At 56.2% G+C, this 20,042-nt stretch overlaps 1 protein-coding gene across 1 annotated transcript in view; it reads right to left on the reverse strand.

Moving 5' to 3' along the window:
* JPH3 (junctophilin 3) overlaps window positions 1-20,042 on the reverse strand; it is an 80,547-nt gene that overhangs the window by 39,748 nt on the left and 20,757 nt on the right. Inside the window, exon 2 of the mRNA XM_068528148.1 lies at window positions 6,901-7,678. Within this exon, the coding sequence (XP_068384249.1) occupies window positions 6,901-7,678 (778 nt within the window). The remainder of the gene's footprint in view (window positions 1-6,900; window positions 7,679-20,042) is intronic.

A 20,042-nucleotide genomic window follows, 5' to 3' on the forward strand; every position in this document is an offset into this window, starting at 1 on the left:
AAGGCCAAGGGTTCCCGGATCTCTGGGATGGAGCCCGAGTTTGGGGCACACGTGGCCCCAGAGGCAGCAGGCTCTCACCCCCAGGGAGCCCTCGGGCTGGTCCCCAACGCAGGCATTTCTCAGGACCTAGCACCCCACTCCCCCAGTCTCTCCTGTTCCTTTTTTTTTTTTTTTAAATGTTGGGAGGGCAGAGCCGGAACAGATGGCTGTCGCCCACCAGAAGGCCTCTCCTGGCACATGGCCGGCCCTCCCCCGGAGGCAGGAAGCCGCAGAGAGCCCAGATCTGCAGGACCTGGAAGCGCGGCTGCAGAGCAGGCTGCCTGGTGGGAGCGAGAAGGGGACAGGCATGCCCGCTCTAGAAGGGGGACACCGGGGATCTACCCCACCCTCGGCTACAGCCGGGAGCCTATGGGTTTCCTCCGGAGCTGTGGCAATTCACCACATACGCAGTGGCTGAGAACACCATGCATTTATTATCTCATAGATCTGGGGGTCAGAAGTCCAATACGAGCCTGTCTTATGGGCCGAAATCAAGGTGTCGCAGGGCTGGTTCCCTCTGGAGGCTCCAGAGGAGATGTTTCCTGGCCTCTTCCAGAGTCTGGAGGCGCCTGCACCCCTTGGCTCGTGGCCACATCACCCCAACCTCCACTTCCATCATCACAGCCCTGACTCTGACCTCCTGCCACCCGCTACTAAGAACCCCTGTGACAATACTGGGCCCCCCACCCAGATAATCTTGCAGAATCTCTTCATCTCAAGATCCTAATATAATATCTGCCAAGTCCCCTTTGCCACAGAAGGTCACACATCCACAGGTTCCAGGGATTATCAGGATGTGGATGCTTTGGGGGGCTGTTATCGGCCTACTGCAGGGAGAAAGCCCTCGATGACACAGCAGTCACTCAAGGCCACCCCACCTCCTCCTCCTGGAGCCCTCCCTCCCAGCCAAGGTAAACTGGTGCAGCCTTTTGCCAGGCAACGTGGCAGCAGCTTCTACAATCTTTAAATGCACATGTCACTCGGCCATGCCTGCTCTGGGGCATCGTGGTGAGAAAGACCCCTGCCAGCAGCACGGGGCGGGGTGGGGCGCGGAGGGCAGGGACAGGCTTTGCAGCCTTGTTTGTAAGGCTGAGAGATGGGACGCATCCGAAATATTTGTTAGCAGAATAAGTTGGACCGCTGTGGTGCATCCACACCATGGAATATGACGCAGCTGCTAAGGAAACATACCCGACACGGAAAGCAGTCCCGGATAAAAGTGAGGGGAAAAGTGAGGGGAACAAGCTATAAAAACAAGTCGAGTACAATTCCATCACTGTAACTGGTAATCATGTAGGTGTGACACACTTACCTGTACACGTGTTGAAAAAACCGTGATTCCCTCTAAGGAGATGGACAGCCCACTGTGGGACACGGTTACTTGATACCGGTCTGCCTTGTCGCATTAACATTTTTTACAGGGATATATGACTCAACGTTTTAACAAGGAATGATAGGTACATATTTTAAAACAATAATACACCACTACCCCCCTGCCCCCCCCACTTTCAGATCCTCCAATATTTTGTTTCCTTTAAGATGGAAAGATGCCCCAGTTAGAGAGCCCCAGGCAAGCTCTGGGCAATAATCCACCCTCCCGGTCTGGGAGACCCCACAGGGGGTCTTGTGCGCTGTCCCCCTGCACCCAGGGCTCTGGGGACAGCCTGGTGTAGATCCATCATTCACAGGAGCAGAGAAGCCACAGCAGAAAAGCTTAAAGCAAACAGGTCGCCCTGAGGCCCAGACAGATGCCAACTCAGGGCCGGGCATAAGAAAAGCGACTGCGCAGAGCAACATTACAATAAGAAAAAGAATGACATCCTTTTTCTTTCTTTTTTTTAAAAACCAAGACAAGACCTTCCTGAAGTCAGCAGAATATTTGCTAATATAAATGTTAAACTTGTAGACTGTAAGTTCCCTAAATGGCTGGAACCATGTCTTACTTATCTTTGTATTTAATGCTTCAGGTAGTTCCTGACATTCAATACATTTATGTGGAATAATTGGGGAAAAAAACAAAACCAAAAAAGCGACTGGGGATTTGGAAGCCCTTCCCCGAGTAGGCCTCACCCGAGGTTTCACACGCCAAGCCCTGCCTGTCCCAGGGGCGGGGCTGTATCTGGAGAGCACTTTAAGGAAGCCAGCCAGCACCCCCCATTCACAGTTAGGGTCCCCAGAATCCAGCGCAGGTCTAAGGGGCCGAGAACAGGAACAGGGAGGTAGGCAGCGCCCGAGATGTGAGTTCTGGTCCCGCCTGGGCCACGGCCTGGCTCTGGGACCCGGGCGCTGCCTTGCTGGCACGGGGGCCCGGCTCTCAGGCGCGCGGCCCGCGGGGTCCCCTCTCCCACCGTGCTGGCAGGGATGACCTCCGACCTTCAGAAGGGCTGGACTGCCTGGCGTGAGGATTCTGAGCGCAGCCGTCAATTAGCCACGTCCGCCGCGGGTGCGGCAGAGAGGAATGGCTGCGCACGTGCCAACAACTGTCATCTTCCACACCTAAACGCCTGCTCAAGGTCCCTCCCAGCTCCACCCGCCGCCGTTCTGGTCACTCAGCAAAGCATCACAAGACAGGGGCGTCAGCTGACGGCCGCACGCGGGCCTGGGGCCACGACGCCGTCGACCGCCCCGACCGCCCAGCAGCCTCAACGCGCAGAAGCGGGTGCCCCGCTGCCCCCACCTCCTGCCCCCGTACCCCGGCCCGTCCAGGGCTGCCCGCCCCTCGGGGAGCAAGAGATCCTGGAGCAGCGCGGCCGCCCTGCCCGCACCTGCTCCCCACTCAGCCCCAAGCACAGAGGTCACTCCCGGGAAGCAGAGTTGGCTCCCAGCTCCAGGCTGCGGGTGTAGCGCCAGAGGGCACCAGGCCAAGAGGCGGGGGGGCGGGGGGCGGACACGAGCATCTGTTCCACCATCCAGCCCCTGCCCCCCTGAAAGGGCACGTTCGGGCGCAAACCTGGTACCTGCAGGGTGTCCAGCTGGGGCAGCGAGTTGTCACATAATCCCCACGACGCAGGACCCTGGGGTGGGGGGTTTGCCTCTCCTCCCCTCCGTGCAGCCAGGTGACCCACGAGGCGCGACAGCGCGCCCGGCTCAGGACTGGCCCATGCTTGCGGGAGGTCGGGCCCGGCCCCGAGACACACTAAACCCACAGGAACTCGCAGTTCTCTCCCGTGAACTTTGCCAGGAGACGCTGCCTTGCTGGACCCCGGCGGGGTGTGCCTCGCACCCTGGAGTATCTGCGGGCACCAAGAAGCAAGAAGGGACCCTCAGCCCTCTCGGGAGCCTGGCCTGGTCGTCCCCTGCCCCGCGGTGGCCACGGCCATGCCTCCAGGACCCAGAACCAAAGGAGGTGGCCGGGGCCCCTGACAACGAGAGGGGGTGGGGCCTAAGCAGTTATTCACTCATTCATTCAAAACCAGCTCCTGCGCAGACACGATGCTGAGAGGAAGTCACAGCTGGGGCAGAGCAGGGGCTCTGAGGCCGTCTGCCTCGCCCAGACCGACCCACCTGGCACACCTTCCCCTCCGGCCCGGCTCCCGCTTTTGCCCCTGACGGGGCAGGACCCTCCTCCACCTCCCGCCTTTGCTCACAGGCATGTCTGCACGCGTCTCCTCTTCCCTGGGGCCTCCTGGGAGATACAAGAGTGGCAGGCCTGCCCGACCAGCATCCCGGGGGCTCCTCAGGAATGCAGGTTCTCAGGCCCCGCCCAGATCTGCTGAGGCAGCAGCTCTGGGGGTGGGGTCCGGCCATCTGCATTTTACACACCTCCTGAGGGGGCCGAGGGCACCTGAGAATCACCTGGAGAGCTTTCAAAGGGCTCTGAAGCCCAGGTGGCATCCCCAGCAAGGAGCTCAGCATCTCTGGGGGGGGCTGCCTGTGCGTCTGCCCCCAGGTGATCCCAGCGCACACTGGGGGCAGGGATGCTGGGAACCAGGATGCAGCCCCGGCTCCCCATCTCGGTGGCGGGGCCAGGCCCCGGCCCTTAGAAGCTACGGGTGCGGTCCGCCCTGAAACGGAGGTATCGGGTCCCCCTCTCAGACCCCAAGCTCCGTGCCACCCCCGTTTCCCAGGAAAGCCTGTGTCCCTGTCCTCACAGCAGCCGTCCTCCAGGGAGGGTCCCAGGCATCATGACGAGGACACACCAAACCGTCTCTCACTGACTCGGCTTAGCGACCGAGCGCGGCTGGGGCCCGAGGATGCAGCTCCCCGTGCCTGGCCAGAACCTGGCTGTGACAGTGACCGCAGCTCGCCCGGGGCCAGCCGCTCCACAGCCCCAGGCGGCTGCCATGGCCACTTTCACACTGCGGTGGAGGGTGGGCCTCGGGGCTCCCGGAGCACTGACCCGCCTGCATCCACTGGCTTCACTCTCCAGGACAGCCCCCTCTGGTCCTCCTCCTCCTTTCTTCTTCTCTTCTTCTCAAGTCTAAGCTCATCGAGAAAACACAGGAAGTGCAGCTCCCACCACAGCCTGGAGTGGAGGCTTGTCCTCATCCCTGCCGTGGTGACCGAGGACACTGTCCCCTCCCACCTCCGAGGGCTGACCCCGGGCACCACGAAGCCGCAAGGCTGAGATCACGCCATGGGTGTGCATTCACACCCACCTCCCCACAAGGCCAGGGGCGGGAGGGGAGGGGCCGGCCCAGCTCAGGGGCCGCCCGGGAGGGTGACGGTGGCGCACGCCAGGCCCCACACACGCTGAGGGCACTGCACGTCGCTCCATCCCATCCTTCCACAGGGAACCTGGCCCAGAGAGAGTGAGCACCTGCCCCGGGCTGCGCAGCAGTGACGGCCCCAGGCTGGACGTCTCAGCGAGCCAGCACCCAGCACACGGAGCCGCTGTCAGGGAAGCTCCCAGGCCTCTGCGGCAGGCGGGCAGCCGTCACTCTCATCTCACAGGTGAGAGATGGGAAGCCTGGCCCAGGTGGGGCTCCTTAGGGAGCTGGCGCTGAGCTCCGCCCACACCGCCACCTCCACGGACTCTCTCATGAAGACCAGCCCCCCGCAGTTTCTGTGGGAGGTGTCAGAAAACACCTCCCACAGATGTGTCCCATGTCCCCAGTCCCAAGAAATTCGCCTGGGTGTCGGACTTTAAAGTCAATTCCGGGGAATACCGTCCATGATATCCTTGTGCTTCTGCCTCACGAGCACCTAAATTTCTGACAACACTGTCCCCCCGCCCTGTCAAGTGCCTTGGGTCCACTGAGGTCAATGAGGCAACCAGACACAAAGGTAACAAACAGATGCACTACTGGAAGGAAGGAAATACGCCAAATGCCAGCTGGAGTCTCTGGGTGACGCGTGAGACCCGCCCTCAGGCTGCTGGTCCCCGCCTTTTCCACACGGAGCAAGCGTTACATTGATAACGGAAGAAGGAACTATGGAACCAAATTTGATCTTAAAATACCAGATGAGTAGTCATAAACGCTGCTCCTATTCATCGCGGGCCTGACCACTTCTGGGGGAGTAGGAAGGGGTGAACAGAGCGGTGCAGGACCCCGACATTCAAGGTAGTAATTCCGTCTCCCCTTCAGCTTCTTGGAATGGGTTTCGTTTCCAAGACCTCAGATGGGAGCCGCAGATATTCTGCCAGCAAACCACAGCCACCTTTTCTGTTCTTTCAGTGTGGATCAAAGGTCACTGGAAACCAGAACCAAACGAGCTAAAGTTTTATTAGTGACAAGGCTGGGAAGGCCTGAGCTGTAACTGAGCCGGGTGTCTCCCTGGAATGACTCCAGGCCGGCCCCTGGCCGGGAATACAGAATCATCCAGAAAGACTCAGCGTCTGTCCTCCTGAACACCTCCTACCCGGGCAGCCTAAGGCATTTAAAGCAACCCCAGGTCCCCGTCCCAGGCCCCACGACTCTCAGGGCGGACCCGAGGGCCTTACCCTGACCCAGGAAAGTGAAGAGAGGTGGGAAGCTCTCGATGAACTCAAGTCAGGAACTGTTTCCTTAGAACCCAGGAGCGTGGCCACCTGGGGCCTTGGCTTGCAATAGGGCAGCTTCCTTCAAGCTGTGGCTGGCGGTTCCTGCTGCCCACAGCCGAGTGGGGCAGACCCAGGCTCACACACTTACCTCTGTGCTTCCCAGGGGGACCCAGGGCCCCTTCTTCCAGCTCTGAAGCCCCCACCCCTGGACCAACACCAAAGACACCTCAACATCCAACACGGAGCCCGCCAATGGTCAGCTCTGGACCCACCGCTTAGGGCCTGGTGGCCCCGCTGAACCCTGAACGCAGTAAGTCCTGCATCCCATTCAGGACAGCTATCGGCCTACCGCGCCAAGCCTCAAGTGAGCCCCCGGGCCAGTGCCCACAGCCGGTCTGTCCAGCTGGTGCCAACCCCAGGGCCCATGGAGAATCTGGGCCTCCGGCTGGGGTGGCCGGGACAGCTTCCACCCTGCTCCCACGTCCCTGCAGCACTGGGCACTCCATGCCCACCTGGGAGTGCGGCCGTGGAGGCAGCACATCTTTCCCTCAGCCCGCAGCTGTCCTATGCATGTTACCAAGCAGAATGGCCACCATCTTTATCCATCAATGTTTTACATTAAACACCAGCATATACAACAAATAAAAGAGAGGAAGGGAGGTCTGCTCCCTTTGAGGGGAGGCTGTAAGACCCAGAACCCCCTCAGATCAACCATTTCCTTGCCCCACCTCTGGGAACCTCTGAGGAACCCCAGGGTTCCACAGGGCATAGTTTGAGAAACACCAGTGTAGGCCTCAACCTGGGCAGCACAACCAACCAAACCAGGCCCCGTGACGCAGAACCACCCCACGCCGCCCCACGCCGCCCCCTGCCCTCCTACCTGGCCCCGTGACGCAGAACCACCCCACGCCTCCCCACGCCGCCCCCTGCCCTCCTACCTGGAGGCCGCGATCTCCGCCTTCTGCTTGGCGATGGTGGCCGCCCGCTCGGCCGCCTCCACGGCCCGGTCCACCTTCTCGCGGATCTTGCTGGCACGCAGCGGGATGAGATTCTTGCGCTTGCCGCTCACGAGGATGTTCTGCTTGTACTTGCCCTCCTCCTTGGTGCCGTCGGGGAAGGTCATGCAGCCGTAGCCGTGCCGCCGGTTGCCAGCCCACTCGCCCTCGTACTTGAGCCCGTCCGAGCGCTGGCTCACGCCGAAGCCCGAGCGCTTGTCACTCTTCCACTCGCCCACGTAGGTCTCGGTGGTGGTGGCGTCGGTGTCGTCCTCGATGGCTGACAGCTCGGCCTCGCCCTCACCCAGGCTGATGGTGGAGTGGATGTCGCTGGCCGTGGAGCTGACGGTGCTCATGCCGGCCTCGCTGCGGAAGGAGCTCTGCTTGCTGCGCTGGCTGGCCAGGCTGCTCTTGGACTCCGACTTGCGCAGCTTCAGCCCGCTCAGCAGCGAGCGCCGGAACAGCCCCTTCTTCTTGCTCTTGAGGATCTCGGAGTCGCTGTGCACCACGAGCACGAAGCCCCCCCGGGACACGGCCGGGCTGCTGGCCACAGTGGGGCAGGCGTCGGGGTGCAGCGCGGCGCCGTTGGTGTGCTCGCTGCGCAGGGAGTTGATGGAGGTCCTCAGGGGCGAGCGGATGACCGCTGCCATGCCGTAGGGGACGCTCTGCCGCACGCCGTAGCCCTGACGCATGCCGCCGACCCACTGGCCCTGGTAGGTCCCTGCGGAGACACAGGAGAGGGTGAGCTTGAGGGCGGGAGGGCAACGCAGCCGCCACGGTCTGCCCTGTCTTGGGGCAACTCAGTGAGGTTTACATCGAGGCAGACAGACCATCAGACCACAGGTGCTTTTATGATTCCTGCCACTGATAGTGTTTTTATAGACCCTTCCCTCCTGCTTCCCACGGTTGGATTTTGTTCTCTCTCTCTTAGAGGTCGGGGAGGGGGAAGGGAGGAGTCAGAGTCTGATGCAGTCAGGAGTGACCTGCAGAGCTCCCCAGGCCATGTGGGCAGAAGGCCCAACCTGGGAAGACAGGGAGGGGCGTGGAAGAGAAGAAGGAAGAAACACATCCTGGGTGAGCAGCTCCAAACAGGGCGCATGGGGCCCATGAGGGGCAGCTACAAGGACACAGATCCGGGCTACAAATTGGCTACTGACGAGGCTGCCTAGTGAGGTAGTGAGATCCCCATTGCTGGAGGCATCCAAGAAGAGTTGGGAAGACCACTCAGCAAGGACACCTTAAGGCATGAAAACTGGCAGGCCTGGTATCTCCAAAAGAATCAACATTGCACACCCACGTGCACAGCAGCATTATTCACAATAGCCAAAGACAATGTGGTCCATCCAAACAATGAAACATTATTCAGCCTTCAAAAGGACGGCAGTTCCGCAATTTGCTACAACGTGGATGAACCTTGAGGACACTCTGCTAGGTGAAATAAACCAGTCACAAAAGGACACACACTATTTGATTTCACTTATATGAGATACCTGGGAGTCAAACTCAGAGACACTGAAAGTAGACGGTGGGGCTGGGGCAGGGGGAGGGGAGCAGGGAATTATTGCTTAATAGGTACAGAGTTTCTGTCTGCAGTGACGGGAAAGTCTTGAAAATAGATAGAGGTGATGGTTGTACGACATTATGAGTATGACTAATGCCACTGAACTGTGCACCGAAAAATGGTTCAAGTGGCAAGTTTTATGTTATCTATGTATCTTTTTTAAAAAAAATAAATTTATTTATTTATTTTTATTTTTGTCTGCGTTGGGTCTTTGTTGCTACGCGCGGGCTTTCTCTAGTTGTGGCGAGCGAGGACTACTCTTCATTGCAGTGCACGGGCTTCTCATTGCGGTGGCTTCTCTTGTTGCGGAGCATGGGCTCTAGGCGCACGGGCTTCAGTAGTTGTGGCACGCAGGCTCAGTAGTTGTGGTACACGGGCTTAGCTGCTCCGCGGCATGTGGGATCCTCCCAGACCAGGGCTCGAACCCATGTCCCCTGCGTTGGCAGGCGGATTCTTAACCACTGTGCCACCAGGGAAGTCCAGTTATCTACGTACTTCACCATAATAAAACAAAAGCAGCAGCACTGGGCCCATATTCTTGCTCTACTTATAGGCTGTGTGACTCTCATGGGATGGGTCTAAATTTCTCCTGCCATAGGTAGTTATGCAAATTAAATGACACTCCACAGGGCGGGGCTCCCCACCCTCTTCCCTCCTCCCACCCCCCCCCCCCCCCCCAACCTACAGCTTTTCTTGCCTCAGGCTGCAGCTGCCCACGCTGGGGCAGAGACCCAGGGCTTGCACCTGGGGCTGTGAGAAGGAACTCAGACTAGCCTCTCGGTCCTGGACGGCCCCTCCCCTGCCTGGGGTGGGTGGCCTGCGGGAAGCTGGCCCTTTAAGGCCAGACACGTCTGCCTGGACAGTGGTCTCCCTGTGGCCAGTGCGAGCTGGGCGTGGGCTGCTGTTGCAGGGACCTCTCACCCGCAGCTTACTGCCACTCCCACTTGTGGGTTGGCGACAGGGCTGTCAGATAAAACACAGGACGCCCAGTTCAATCTGAATTTCACATGAACAACAAGTAATTTTTAGAGACATATTACATGGGACATACTTATACTAGAAATGATCTGACTGATGATCTGAAATTCAAGTTTAACTGGGTGTCCCATGTTTATTTGCTGAATGGATCCAGATGCCCCAGCTGGGATCTCCCAAGATGTCACCCTGGGTTTCACTGGTGCCCCGCCCCCCGACCAAAGCTGAGGAATGCTCCTGCATGAAGAGACTCAGCCCACTGCCCTGCCAGCACCCCTGCATCCCTTCAAGGCAGGCTGGGCTTTCAGCTAAGGACGCACAGGAGCTCCACAGACAGCCTGGTGGAGGCCATGGGCATGGGGGCACAGGGAAGAGTTAGGAGTGGAGCAGACATGGGTTCAAATCCCAGCTAGACCCCTTCTGGATGTGTGCCCTTGGGAATATCTGCTTTAACTCTCTGTGCCTCGGTTTCCACATCTGTAAAACGGGGAAGGTGGCTGTGCTGCTTAAACGCGGTAATCCATGTAATCCGTGTAAAGTGCTGGAAGGTCGTTAATGCTCAGTTACCGGTAACTAATACTCATCATCATCATCAAAACCTTAGGGACAGGACTTCCCTGGTGGCGCAGTGGTGGAGAATCCGCCTGCCGATGCAGGGGACACGGGTTCGAGCCCTGGTCTGGGAAGATCCCACATGCCGCGGAGCAACTAGGCCCGTGAGCCGCAACTACTGAGCCTGCGCGTCTGGAGCCCGTGCCCCGCAACGAGAGAGGCCACGATAGTGAGAGGCCCGCGCACCGCGATGAAGAGTGGCCCCCGCTCGCCGCAACTAGAGAAGGCCCTCTAGTTGGGGGCACAGAAACGAAGACCCAACACGGCCAAACATAAATAAATAAATAAATTTATTTAAAAAAAAAAAACCTTAGGGACAGGACTTCCCTGGTGGCGCGGTGGTTAAGAATCCGCGTGCCAATGCAGGGGACACGGGTTCGAGCCCTGGTCTGGGAAGATCCCACATGCCCGTGTGCCACAACTACTGAGCTTGTGCTCTAGAGCCCGTGAGCCACAACTACTGAGCCTGCATGCCACAACTACTGAAGCCCGCACGTGTAGAGCCCGTGCTCCACAACAAGAGAAGCCACCGCAATGAGAAGCCCGTGCACCTCAATGAACAGTAGCCCCCGCTTGCCACAACTAGAGAAAGCCCGTGCGCAGCAACAAAGACCCAACACAGCCAAAAATAAATAAGTAATTTAAAAAAAACAAAAAAACCCAAAAAAAACCCTTAGGGGTGAGCAGCATTTTACCCCCCAGGTGAGGAAACTGCAGCTCAGAGAGGGGCCAGGAAGCCAAAGGGGCGGGATTCAAACCCAGGGCTCGCCATCCTCCCCGTACCCGGGCTCTGCACCCAGTGAGCTCCTGCCCACCTCGTCCCGAGGGTGCCAGGCTGGGAGCCACAGCTGGCATCCTGCGAGGTGTGGCGGACCCCACCCCTGAGAAAATGAGAGCCCACGTTCCCTCCCTCAGATAAAGGGGTGATCACGGGGAGGTGCTGGGAAGCAGGCCAGCCTGTGCCCAATCACGGAATCCACACCACGTCCCTACAAGCTGGACAGCATCGTTCCCACCTTCCAGACGCGAACGCAGAGTCTATCACATACACGGAGACAAAGGCGAGCACCAGCTTTCTCTGAGAGATGCAGCAGGCAGAACAAGGGTCCCAGGTGGGGGCTGGAGCCTCCCTCCCACTCCGAGCTCCCGGGTCCTGCCACCCTGGCCTTCCATAAGCCTCGACACCGCGCCCCTGCAGACCTGAGTGACCAGAACCAACCACGGCCTCCGAGTCTGTTTCCACATCCGCGAAAAGAACTGCTCGGCATATTATTCCTGAATTCCGTGACTCCAGAGGTCCCTGAACAGATTAGCAGAGGCTGGAGAGGGTCAGAAATGTGCACACAAGGTGTGCCCAGGCAAGAGCGAATGGTGAGGAAAAGGAGCAAGCTACACAGCCACCCTTTGCTTCAAAATACATACATCACTCCATGTCCTCAACAGATAGATCCATGGAGACAGAAAGCAGGTTGGCGGCTGCCAGGGGCTGGGGGAGGGGGAACAGGAGTGACCGCTAACGGGGTTGGGGTTTCCTTTTGGGGTGATGAAGATGACGGTCTGGAATTAGATAGAAGTGGTGGTTGCACAACGTTGTGAATGTGCTATCTCCCACTGGGCTGTTCACTTTAAAATGGCCAGTTGTATGTTACGTGAATTTCAGGTCCCTTACAAAAGACAAGCTGGTTAATGGTTGGTACACAAAAATGAATGGAAGCGGCGAGAAATATATAATTTCAAATCCCAAAGCAAGATAGAAGACGAGCTGGTCCAGTTCCAGGCGGTTTGAGAGTAGCGTGAGGGACACAGGGCTTCGAAACAAACTCCTGAGGCCAACGGGGCCCTGCTGGGCCAGCCTGCCTGGCAGTTCTGGAGTCTCGGGAGAGTACAGCTTGCAGCGTGTGAGCCAGAAGTCAGGAGCCCTGAGTCCAGAGCTGGGCCTTTCCACTCACCCACGACCTGGGGGACCTCACTCCACCTCTCAGATCTCAGTTTATTCACCTGTGAAATGGGGGTGATAACTGTACCCACCCCCCAGGCACATAAAGCAGTGGGCATGGCCTCCTGCACGTGGCATGACGGGGCAGCTGTGCTGTCCTTGCTTGCAGCTTGCAGTTTTATTGTATTTGCACTTTTCCTCCCAGTCAGAACACACCTCTGATTTTAGAGCTGAAGTCAGTAAGAAAAATGGATTTTGATATTACAGAAATACGCTCCAGATCAGCTCTGCTGTGACTTGCCGGGGTAGCTGGGCCCCGCCGCTTGATAGCCAAGGGCTGGTACAGAGCAGGAGAAAGAACGCAGGCCCTCAGCGAGGAGACAGCTTCTCCCAAAGGGAGGCTCTGGGCCGGCCTCCACTGGGCCAGAGTCTTTTCTCCTCCCCTCTTTCTTTCTTGTTTGGGGCCACCAGACAAAGGGTTGAATTCAAGGCCCTGATTCCCCATGGTGGTTCCATTGAATCCGGCTGGTTATTTGCAAAAGACTAAATCCACTGTTTTGTTTTATACCCCAAGCAGCTTGTATGTGGAAAGACAGAAGCCAGCCTTGCGCAAAGAGAAGACTACGCACGGCCCCAACAGGGCACCACCCTTGCAGTGCTGTGGGGTCTGTCCGGGCTGGTGCAGCCCCCAGGGCAGGGGCAACTTCCTGTCTGCACTCTGCACCCCGCCGACCCCGGGCCCCGCAGCCGTGGCTGCCCCTCTCAGGGAGACGCCCAGATGCAGAGAGATCGTCAAGGGGGCACCCCTGCTTCTTTCCAGGTAAGCTTGGGAGGGCAGGGTTGCACGCAGGTGACCCTCTCAGGGACTCTGCCACTTCCACTGCCACCTCACGTGCCCATCGCCATGAAGATGAGGGACGACCCCTCTGTCCCCATCACCCAGAACCCAGAATCAGGAGATCTGAGTGGGCCTTAGGGAGGCCCAACCTCCCTAAACATGGCCTGTAAGATGCCAACTGGAGTGACCCAGGCTCGTAGGGAAGAGCAAATGAGATGTGACCACCAGCGGGTCTCAGGCTTGGGTGGTGGCAGTGTCCCTGATCGCAGGGCGAGTTAACACCCCCCCGAGCTCCTGACCCAGCCGGGTGGGCATGGCCAGAGCCTCTGCATTCCTGACAAGCTCCCCGGTGAGGCCAACACTGTGCTCGGGGACCCACGCTGAGGGCCACCGAGACCATCACTCCAGGCACACTGTGGGCACTGGCGCTGTCTGGCTCGGGACACCACCAGGTCCAAGTCCGAAAGCCGACTCCGCCCCGCGCCCCTCAGCCAGCGGAGATCTGGGCCTCGACCCCTGCAGCCGGCATCCTGGGCAGTGTGGACAGTCGGCTCTAGCCAAGTCCCTCGTGCCTCCCCAGGGCCCCCGCACGCCTCTCGCACGCTTTTATTTTCTTCCTCTGAAGCCCCCGCCCGCCCGCTGAAGTTATTCCAACACGTTCACCACAGAGCCCAGGGGACCAGCCTGGGGACAATGCAGCCTCTGCCATACGTCCCGGAGAGGGCCAGGTCAGTGTGGCCAGATGCGGTGACCTCCAGAGAGCAAGCCCTGGACGGGGGAGCTCTTCCTGGGAGCAGCTTGGAGCCTGCAGCAGACGGGGGCTCAGGCTGGAGGTGGCTGAACCACCCCTTCTCCTGGTTGGCCCTACACGGCGCTCACACGCCCAGGTGCCGATGCCATGGCCCCAAGTCTTCCCGCCCAGAAACCTCCCACCCAACTGGACTGAGCTGGCTTGGCCTGGGGGCACAGACGACTAGGCCCTGGGCAGACTCTGCCCCTGGCCAGCATGTTCTCCCCCCGGGTCGCTGGGACCCTGACAAGGTGATGCCATTGGACTCCCAGGAGGGAGGAGGTGAAGGTCACGTGACTACTACCTGCCCGAAGATGCAGAGAAAGAAACGAGAGAGGAGCCGCGGACAGAAGCAGCTGGGCCTCCTCCCTCAGCAAGGACAAGGTTGCTGCTCCTCGGCTCCTGGCACCCGATACACCCCTCCCTCCTTCCCTGAACCCATCTGTCAGTTGACGGCTGCTTCTGGGCATGTATGTACCCATATGAAATGAAAGCAGGGTCTCAAGAAGATACTTGTACACCCACGTTCACAGCAGCATTACTCAAAATAGCCAAGAGGTGGAAGCAACCCAAGTGTCCATCAACAGATGATGGATAAACCAAATGCGGTCCATCCACACAATGGAATATTACTCAGCCTTAAAAAGGAGGAGGGGGCTTCCCTGGTGGCGCAATGGTTAAGAATCCACCTGCCAACGCAGGGGACACGGGTTCGAGCCCTGGTCCGGGAAGATCCCACGTGCCGCGGAGCAACTAAGGCCGTGTGCCGCGAAGCAACTAAGCCCGTGTGCCACAGCTACTGAGCCTGCGCTCTAGAGCCCGCGAGCCACAACTACTGAAGCCCGTGCACCACAACCGCTGAAGCCCGCGCACCTAGAGCCTGTGCTCCGCAACAAGAGAAGCCACCGCAATGAGAAGCCCACGCGCCACAACGAGGAGTAGCCCCCGCTCACCACAACTAGAGAAAGCCCGCACGCAGCAACGGAGACCCAATGCAGCCAAAAATAAAAATAAATAAAATAAATAAAAATTTTTTTTAAAAAAGGGAGGAGATTCTGACACAGGCTACAACCTGGATGAAACTTGAAGACCTTATGCTAAGTGAGATTAAGTCAGTCATAAAACGACAGATACTGTATGATTCTACAGATGAGATTCTTGGAGTAGTTAAAAATCGGACAGAAAGCACAATGGTGGGTGCTGGCGGGCAGGGCGGTTATTGCTTAACAGGTGTGGAGAGGTACAGTTTTACAAGATGAAAAGCTTTCTGGAGATGGATGGTGGTGATGGTGGTTGCACAACATTATAAATATACTGAATATCAGTGAGCCACATCCTTAAAAACAGTTAATATAATAAGTTTTATGTTACGTGTATTTTACCATATTTTTAAAAATGAGGCCATGGTGGGGCGGGGTGGGAAAGCTTAATCCAGTATGACTGGTGTTCCTGTAAGTGACACCAGGAGTGCACTCAGAGGGACAGTCACGTGCAGAAGCAGCAAGAGGGCGGCCGTCTGCAAGCCAAGGAGAGAGGCCTCAGAAGAGCCCGAACCCAGCCTCCAGAGCTGCTAGAGAACAAGTAGCTGCTGGTTAAGCGCCCCCGTCTGTGACATTCTGTTATGGCAGCCCTAGCAAACTAATACAGGATTCTCAGTCTCTAGCCAGACGACCTACAAACTGCGTAAATAAGAACTAAAAGTTAGGAGAACAAATCTAGAGAAAAGATAGAAAGCCAGGTGCCGAGAACATATCAACCATGAATTAAAAAGAGAGCCTTCTCCCCTCCTGCGTGACACAGGAAGTTTCTGCGTGAACCAGGAAACCACGCCCCAGGGGACCCAGGCAGGTGAGGAGCATGGGGGGAGGCATGGGACCAGACCCGGGACTATTAGGAGGAAGTCTTCATTTGGAACAGAGACCCTGCCCGCTTCCCCGGCCCACCCAGGTGCTGGTGGCTGGAATTCCTACACCCAGGCAGGATGGGGAGAATTTCTCTGGAGAAACAGGATCAGGCCAGCAGTGAAGCCTGCAAAGAACTTTCAGTCAGCTTTCTGGTACCTTACTGCAATAAGTGAACAGCCCAGGGTCATCAGACACTTGGAGAAAGCCTCCAAGAGGAAAGAGACCAAAACATACAAACAAATGTGGAAAAAATTGGAGGGAATCATGAAAAATGCAGGGTGTGGAAGACACAGATGCCAAACATTAAATCCTCATAGAGATAAGGTAGTGTATCCTCAAAATGAGAATCAAAGGCAATAAAAAAGGAAAAAAAAAGAAAAAGAGCTCCTGGAAGTTAAAAGTGTGATGGTTAAAATAAAAATTTTGGTAAGTGAGTTGGAAGATAAATCCAAGGAAACCTTTCAGAAACTAGAACAAAAAGAGGTGGGCAAAGTAGTGAGAAATAGTGAGAAGAAAATTAGAGTCATTCATGAGTCATCCAGAAGGCCCCAAATCTATAAATTAGGAGTTCCAGAAAGCAAGGAAGGAAAATTACCAAAGATGTAAAATGGGAAAGCGTCCCAGAATTGAAGGATGTGAGCGTCCAGGCTGAAGGGGCTCACAGACACCCTGCACGACGAAGGAAAGAATCTCATACAAAGTCAAGAGAAACTTCAGAACCTCAGTGAGCAAAAATCCCAAATGCTTCCAGAGAAGACAGACTTCACACGAAGGACTGAGAGTCAGCAGGGCATGAGACCTCTTGACAGCAACACCGAGACCTAGACCTCAGGGGGAAATGGCCCCCACCCAAATTCTGAACAAAAATGACTTTCAATCTAGAATTACATATACAACCAATTTATCAAGTCATTAAGCCACAAAAACTATCTTCCATGCATCCTTTCTCAGGAAGCTACTGCAGGATGTACTCCACCAAAATAAGGGAGAAAATCACAGAAGAGGAAAGACATGGGCCGGGGGGGTTGTCTAACAAACATGAGGTGGCAAAGGGAATTTCCAGGAGCAATTTTGTATATGTTTACACAAAAATACCACGGATTTGAACTGTGAGGGTCCGCTTACACATGGATTTTTTCCATAGTAAAGACTACAGTACTACATGACTCATGGTTGAATCCACAGATGTATCCACAGATACAGTAGAACCGCACATACTCAGGGCTGACCATCAATTACACATGGATTTTCAAATGCATGGAGGGTCGGAGCCCCTAATCCCAACACCGATCAAGGGTCAACTGTATATATCTTCCAGCAAACACTGAAGGAAAATACATAAATCTAAAAAATGTGTATATACTGTATATATAGAGAGAGAACCTGGTGGATGTTTCATGCAAAACGCAGCATTGAGAGATATTTTTCTGAGCATTTGGAAGTTGGGCAACGAATTAACCACTGTTTTAAAGAGAACTATGTATTTGAAAAAATGAGGTGATTACTAACTCAAGCTGCACGTGTAAAGTATCAATACTTGAGTGTATACAGAATCAGTGCATTGCTTGCCTCAGCAGTAAGCAATACTCCAGTCTTTTAATAATGAGAGCTATGGATTTAACAGAAGAATTGACCTAACAATGCTGGAATGGTTAAGAAAGGGAAGAGAAAGGTGGTTCTAAAAGACTGAGAATCTTCACCTACCATAGTAGGAAGTCAGTACATAACAGCTAAAAGTGATCGTAAACCAAGAAAGCAGTAAGCACACAGATGTAGAAACTTGGAGTTAAGTCTCTGAAGACACAGCTGAAGGAGTTTAAAGTTGTAGTTCTGGAAGCAGTAGAGGGAGGGGGCTTTGTTCTAAACACTGTTGTTTTTAGCATTAACTGACATTTTAAACTGTGGGCACATCATCTTGATAAAAATTAAAAATTTTCAAGAGGGATGGGAAGAAACACTTTCATGAGAAAATTCTCACAATAGTGACGTTATGCTTGCTTTTCCAGCTGTAGAAACTAAGACTCAGGATTTGTGCCTCATGGAGGCCGGGATCCGAACCTGGGTGTTGGGGGAAAGCCCTGCTCCTCACAGAGGACGCTGGCCTGGTAGGTGCCCAGCCCGAGTATTTAGCCGACTATTTAGGTTGGTGGGAAAGCCAGAAAGGGGGCCCAAGTGGCAGGTCGGTGGCCTTCCTGGGGGGACGGAGGGGACAAGCTTCCCTGAGAAGGCATCAGACATGTCAGATTGGAGGCAGGAAAGTGACCGGAGAGGCCATGAGCATCGCACGCAGATGATGGCCATTCCCGCGCTGAGACCAGGTCACCAGCCAGGAAGCCACCCCAAGGCCGGGAGGAGTCGAGAGCAAAAGCAGACACCACGGAGACCAGCAAATACGAGCCCCACGTTCATCCTTCTGCTGCCCAGAGGGGAGGGGATTCAGGCGCGGCTGGCCTCAAACCAGGGAGCCACCCAGGTATGCCCACCTCCATGGTGCGGGCAGGGGGTCCCCAACGGCCGGGAAAGGACCAGCCTCAAGAAACAACCTCAACCAGCATCCTAGGTCGTGCCCGCCGGCCGACTTCACACCAGCACTGCTCCTTCTGCCCTCCTCGTCCGTTCATCCTGGGAAGGTTTAGTGGGTTTTTTTTTTTTTTTTTTTTAAGATTCGACTTTATAGCTTTAGGTTTACAGAAAAATTGAGTGCAAGTACAGACACACATGAGTGCGGTGCATTTGTTACAGTCGATAAGCCAATGCTGATACATCATCACTCCTGGTGTTGCCCATCCTGTGATTCTGGACAAATGTAATGACCTGTACCTACCATGACTGTGTCACACAGAATAGTTTCACTGCCCTAAAAATCCTCTGCACTCCACCTATTCACCCTTCCTTCCCCCAACCCCTGGCAACCAGTGTCCTTTTACTGTCTCCATAGTTTTGCCTTTTCCAGAAAGTCATAGAGTTGGACTCATACAGTATGAAGCCTTGCCAGGTTGGCTTCTTTGACTTTGTAATACGCACTTAAGGCCTCCGCGTCTTCTGCGGACCTGAACCGTACTGTCATCCACGCATACTCAAGAGCATCTTTGTTGCTTAAGTTTTGGTGATTATGAATAAAGGGGAGGTCTTTTCCACATCAGAAAAAAAAAAAAAAGAGATGGACCTAACTTCCAAAGAATGAACCCTGTTAAGTTTATCTTGAGAATTTGCCCACGCTGGCTGCCTTCTCAGTTGCAGGCACCCGGAAAACCTTCCAGGGCAGCGCAGTCAGAAACCACGGCCACGGTGTCCAGGGACACCATCAGCTGACATCTGCTGAGCTCTCACCATCCACGGAGGGCCAGGGGCTGTCATCACAACAGGGGGCTCAGAGAGGTAAGGTGACTTGTCCAAGGCCACACAGCAGGAAGGGGTGAAGATCTGAACCTCCCCACTCAGCTGTCCCCAGAGCTGGAAGGAGCCACGGGGATGTGGGGGCCAGCCGCAATGCCCCCTGGTCCCCATCAGAGGGGAGGCCCACACCTGGCACCGTTGGCTGATGGGTGCACATCAAGGATGAGTCGGAGAAGTGGCTGGTCTGTAGACCCCAAGTCAGCGTCCTCTCCCCTGGGAGCCTGGTTCCCTCTGAGCTGCACTCCCTGAGGAGACCCCCTCTGCTCGCCTGTCGCCCTGACCTCCCGGGGAGGGCAGAGGCTCCTCTCCCCCCCTGCCAAGTGCTCACAGCAGGTCCAAGCCAGTCAGTTCCCACAGAGAGCCCATGAGGGAGACAGTGTACCCATTTTACAGACAGAAAAAAACTGAGGCGTGATGAGGTTAAGTCACTTGCCCAAAGTCCTGACGGAAGCGGCTCAGCCAGGACCCCCGCCATGTGTGCCAGATTCCCAGGCCCACGTTTGGGACTATCCCTCTCCACTGCCCACCGAAAAACACAGGGGTCAGCACCCAAGAACGCAGCCTGCAGTTCCAACTACACCAGGTCCCGCTGGCCTGGGGGTCTCCTCACTCAGAATGGCAGGGTGACTCATCCTGAAGGAGGGTCCCTTCAGGACGCAGCTCTGCACCCAACACCCAGGAGCTGGCCCCGGGCGTCGGGAGAACCCTGGGTTTTGCTCAGAGGAGGCCGGCTGCTGCTTCGGACCCCACTGATGTCAAGCACTGTCTTCTCTCTGGTGTGAATGGTTTCGAGGTGCAGGCTCTGGACACCTGGGCATCCTTCCCTCCAGCTTCCAAGTTTCAGCCCCATATCCTGTCGGGCCTCGGTGAGCAGGGACCACCCTTGTTCACCCTTCATGCCCCTCCCTCTGGGCCTGAACAGGGGAGTCAGGAATAGAACGCAGGGTTCCCAATCCCGCCATCCGGGGAGCACCCTTCCTGGACCCATGCTCCCCTCTCTGGTCACCCAGAGGGCGCTGAGGCTCAGCTGCCCGGGGCCTGCAGGGCTGGCCTCTCACAGGCCAGGGGTTCAT

Source organism: Eschrichtius robustus, chromosome 19 (genome assembly GCF_028021215.1).
Source record: "Eschrichtius robustus isolate mEscRob2 chromosome 19, mEscRob2.pri, whole genome shotgun sequence".
NCBI classification, from domain to species: domain Eukaryota; kingdom Metazoa; phylum Chordata; class Mammalia; order Artiodactyla; family Eschrichtiidae; genus Eschrichtius; species Eschrichtius robustus.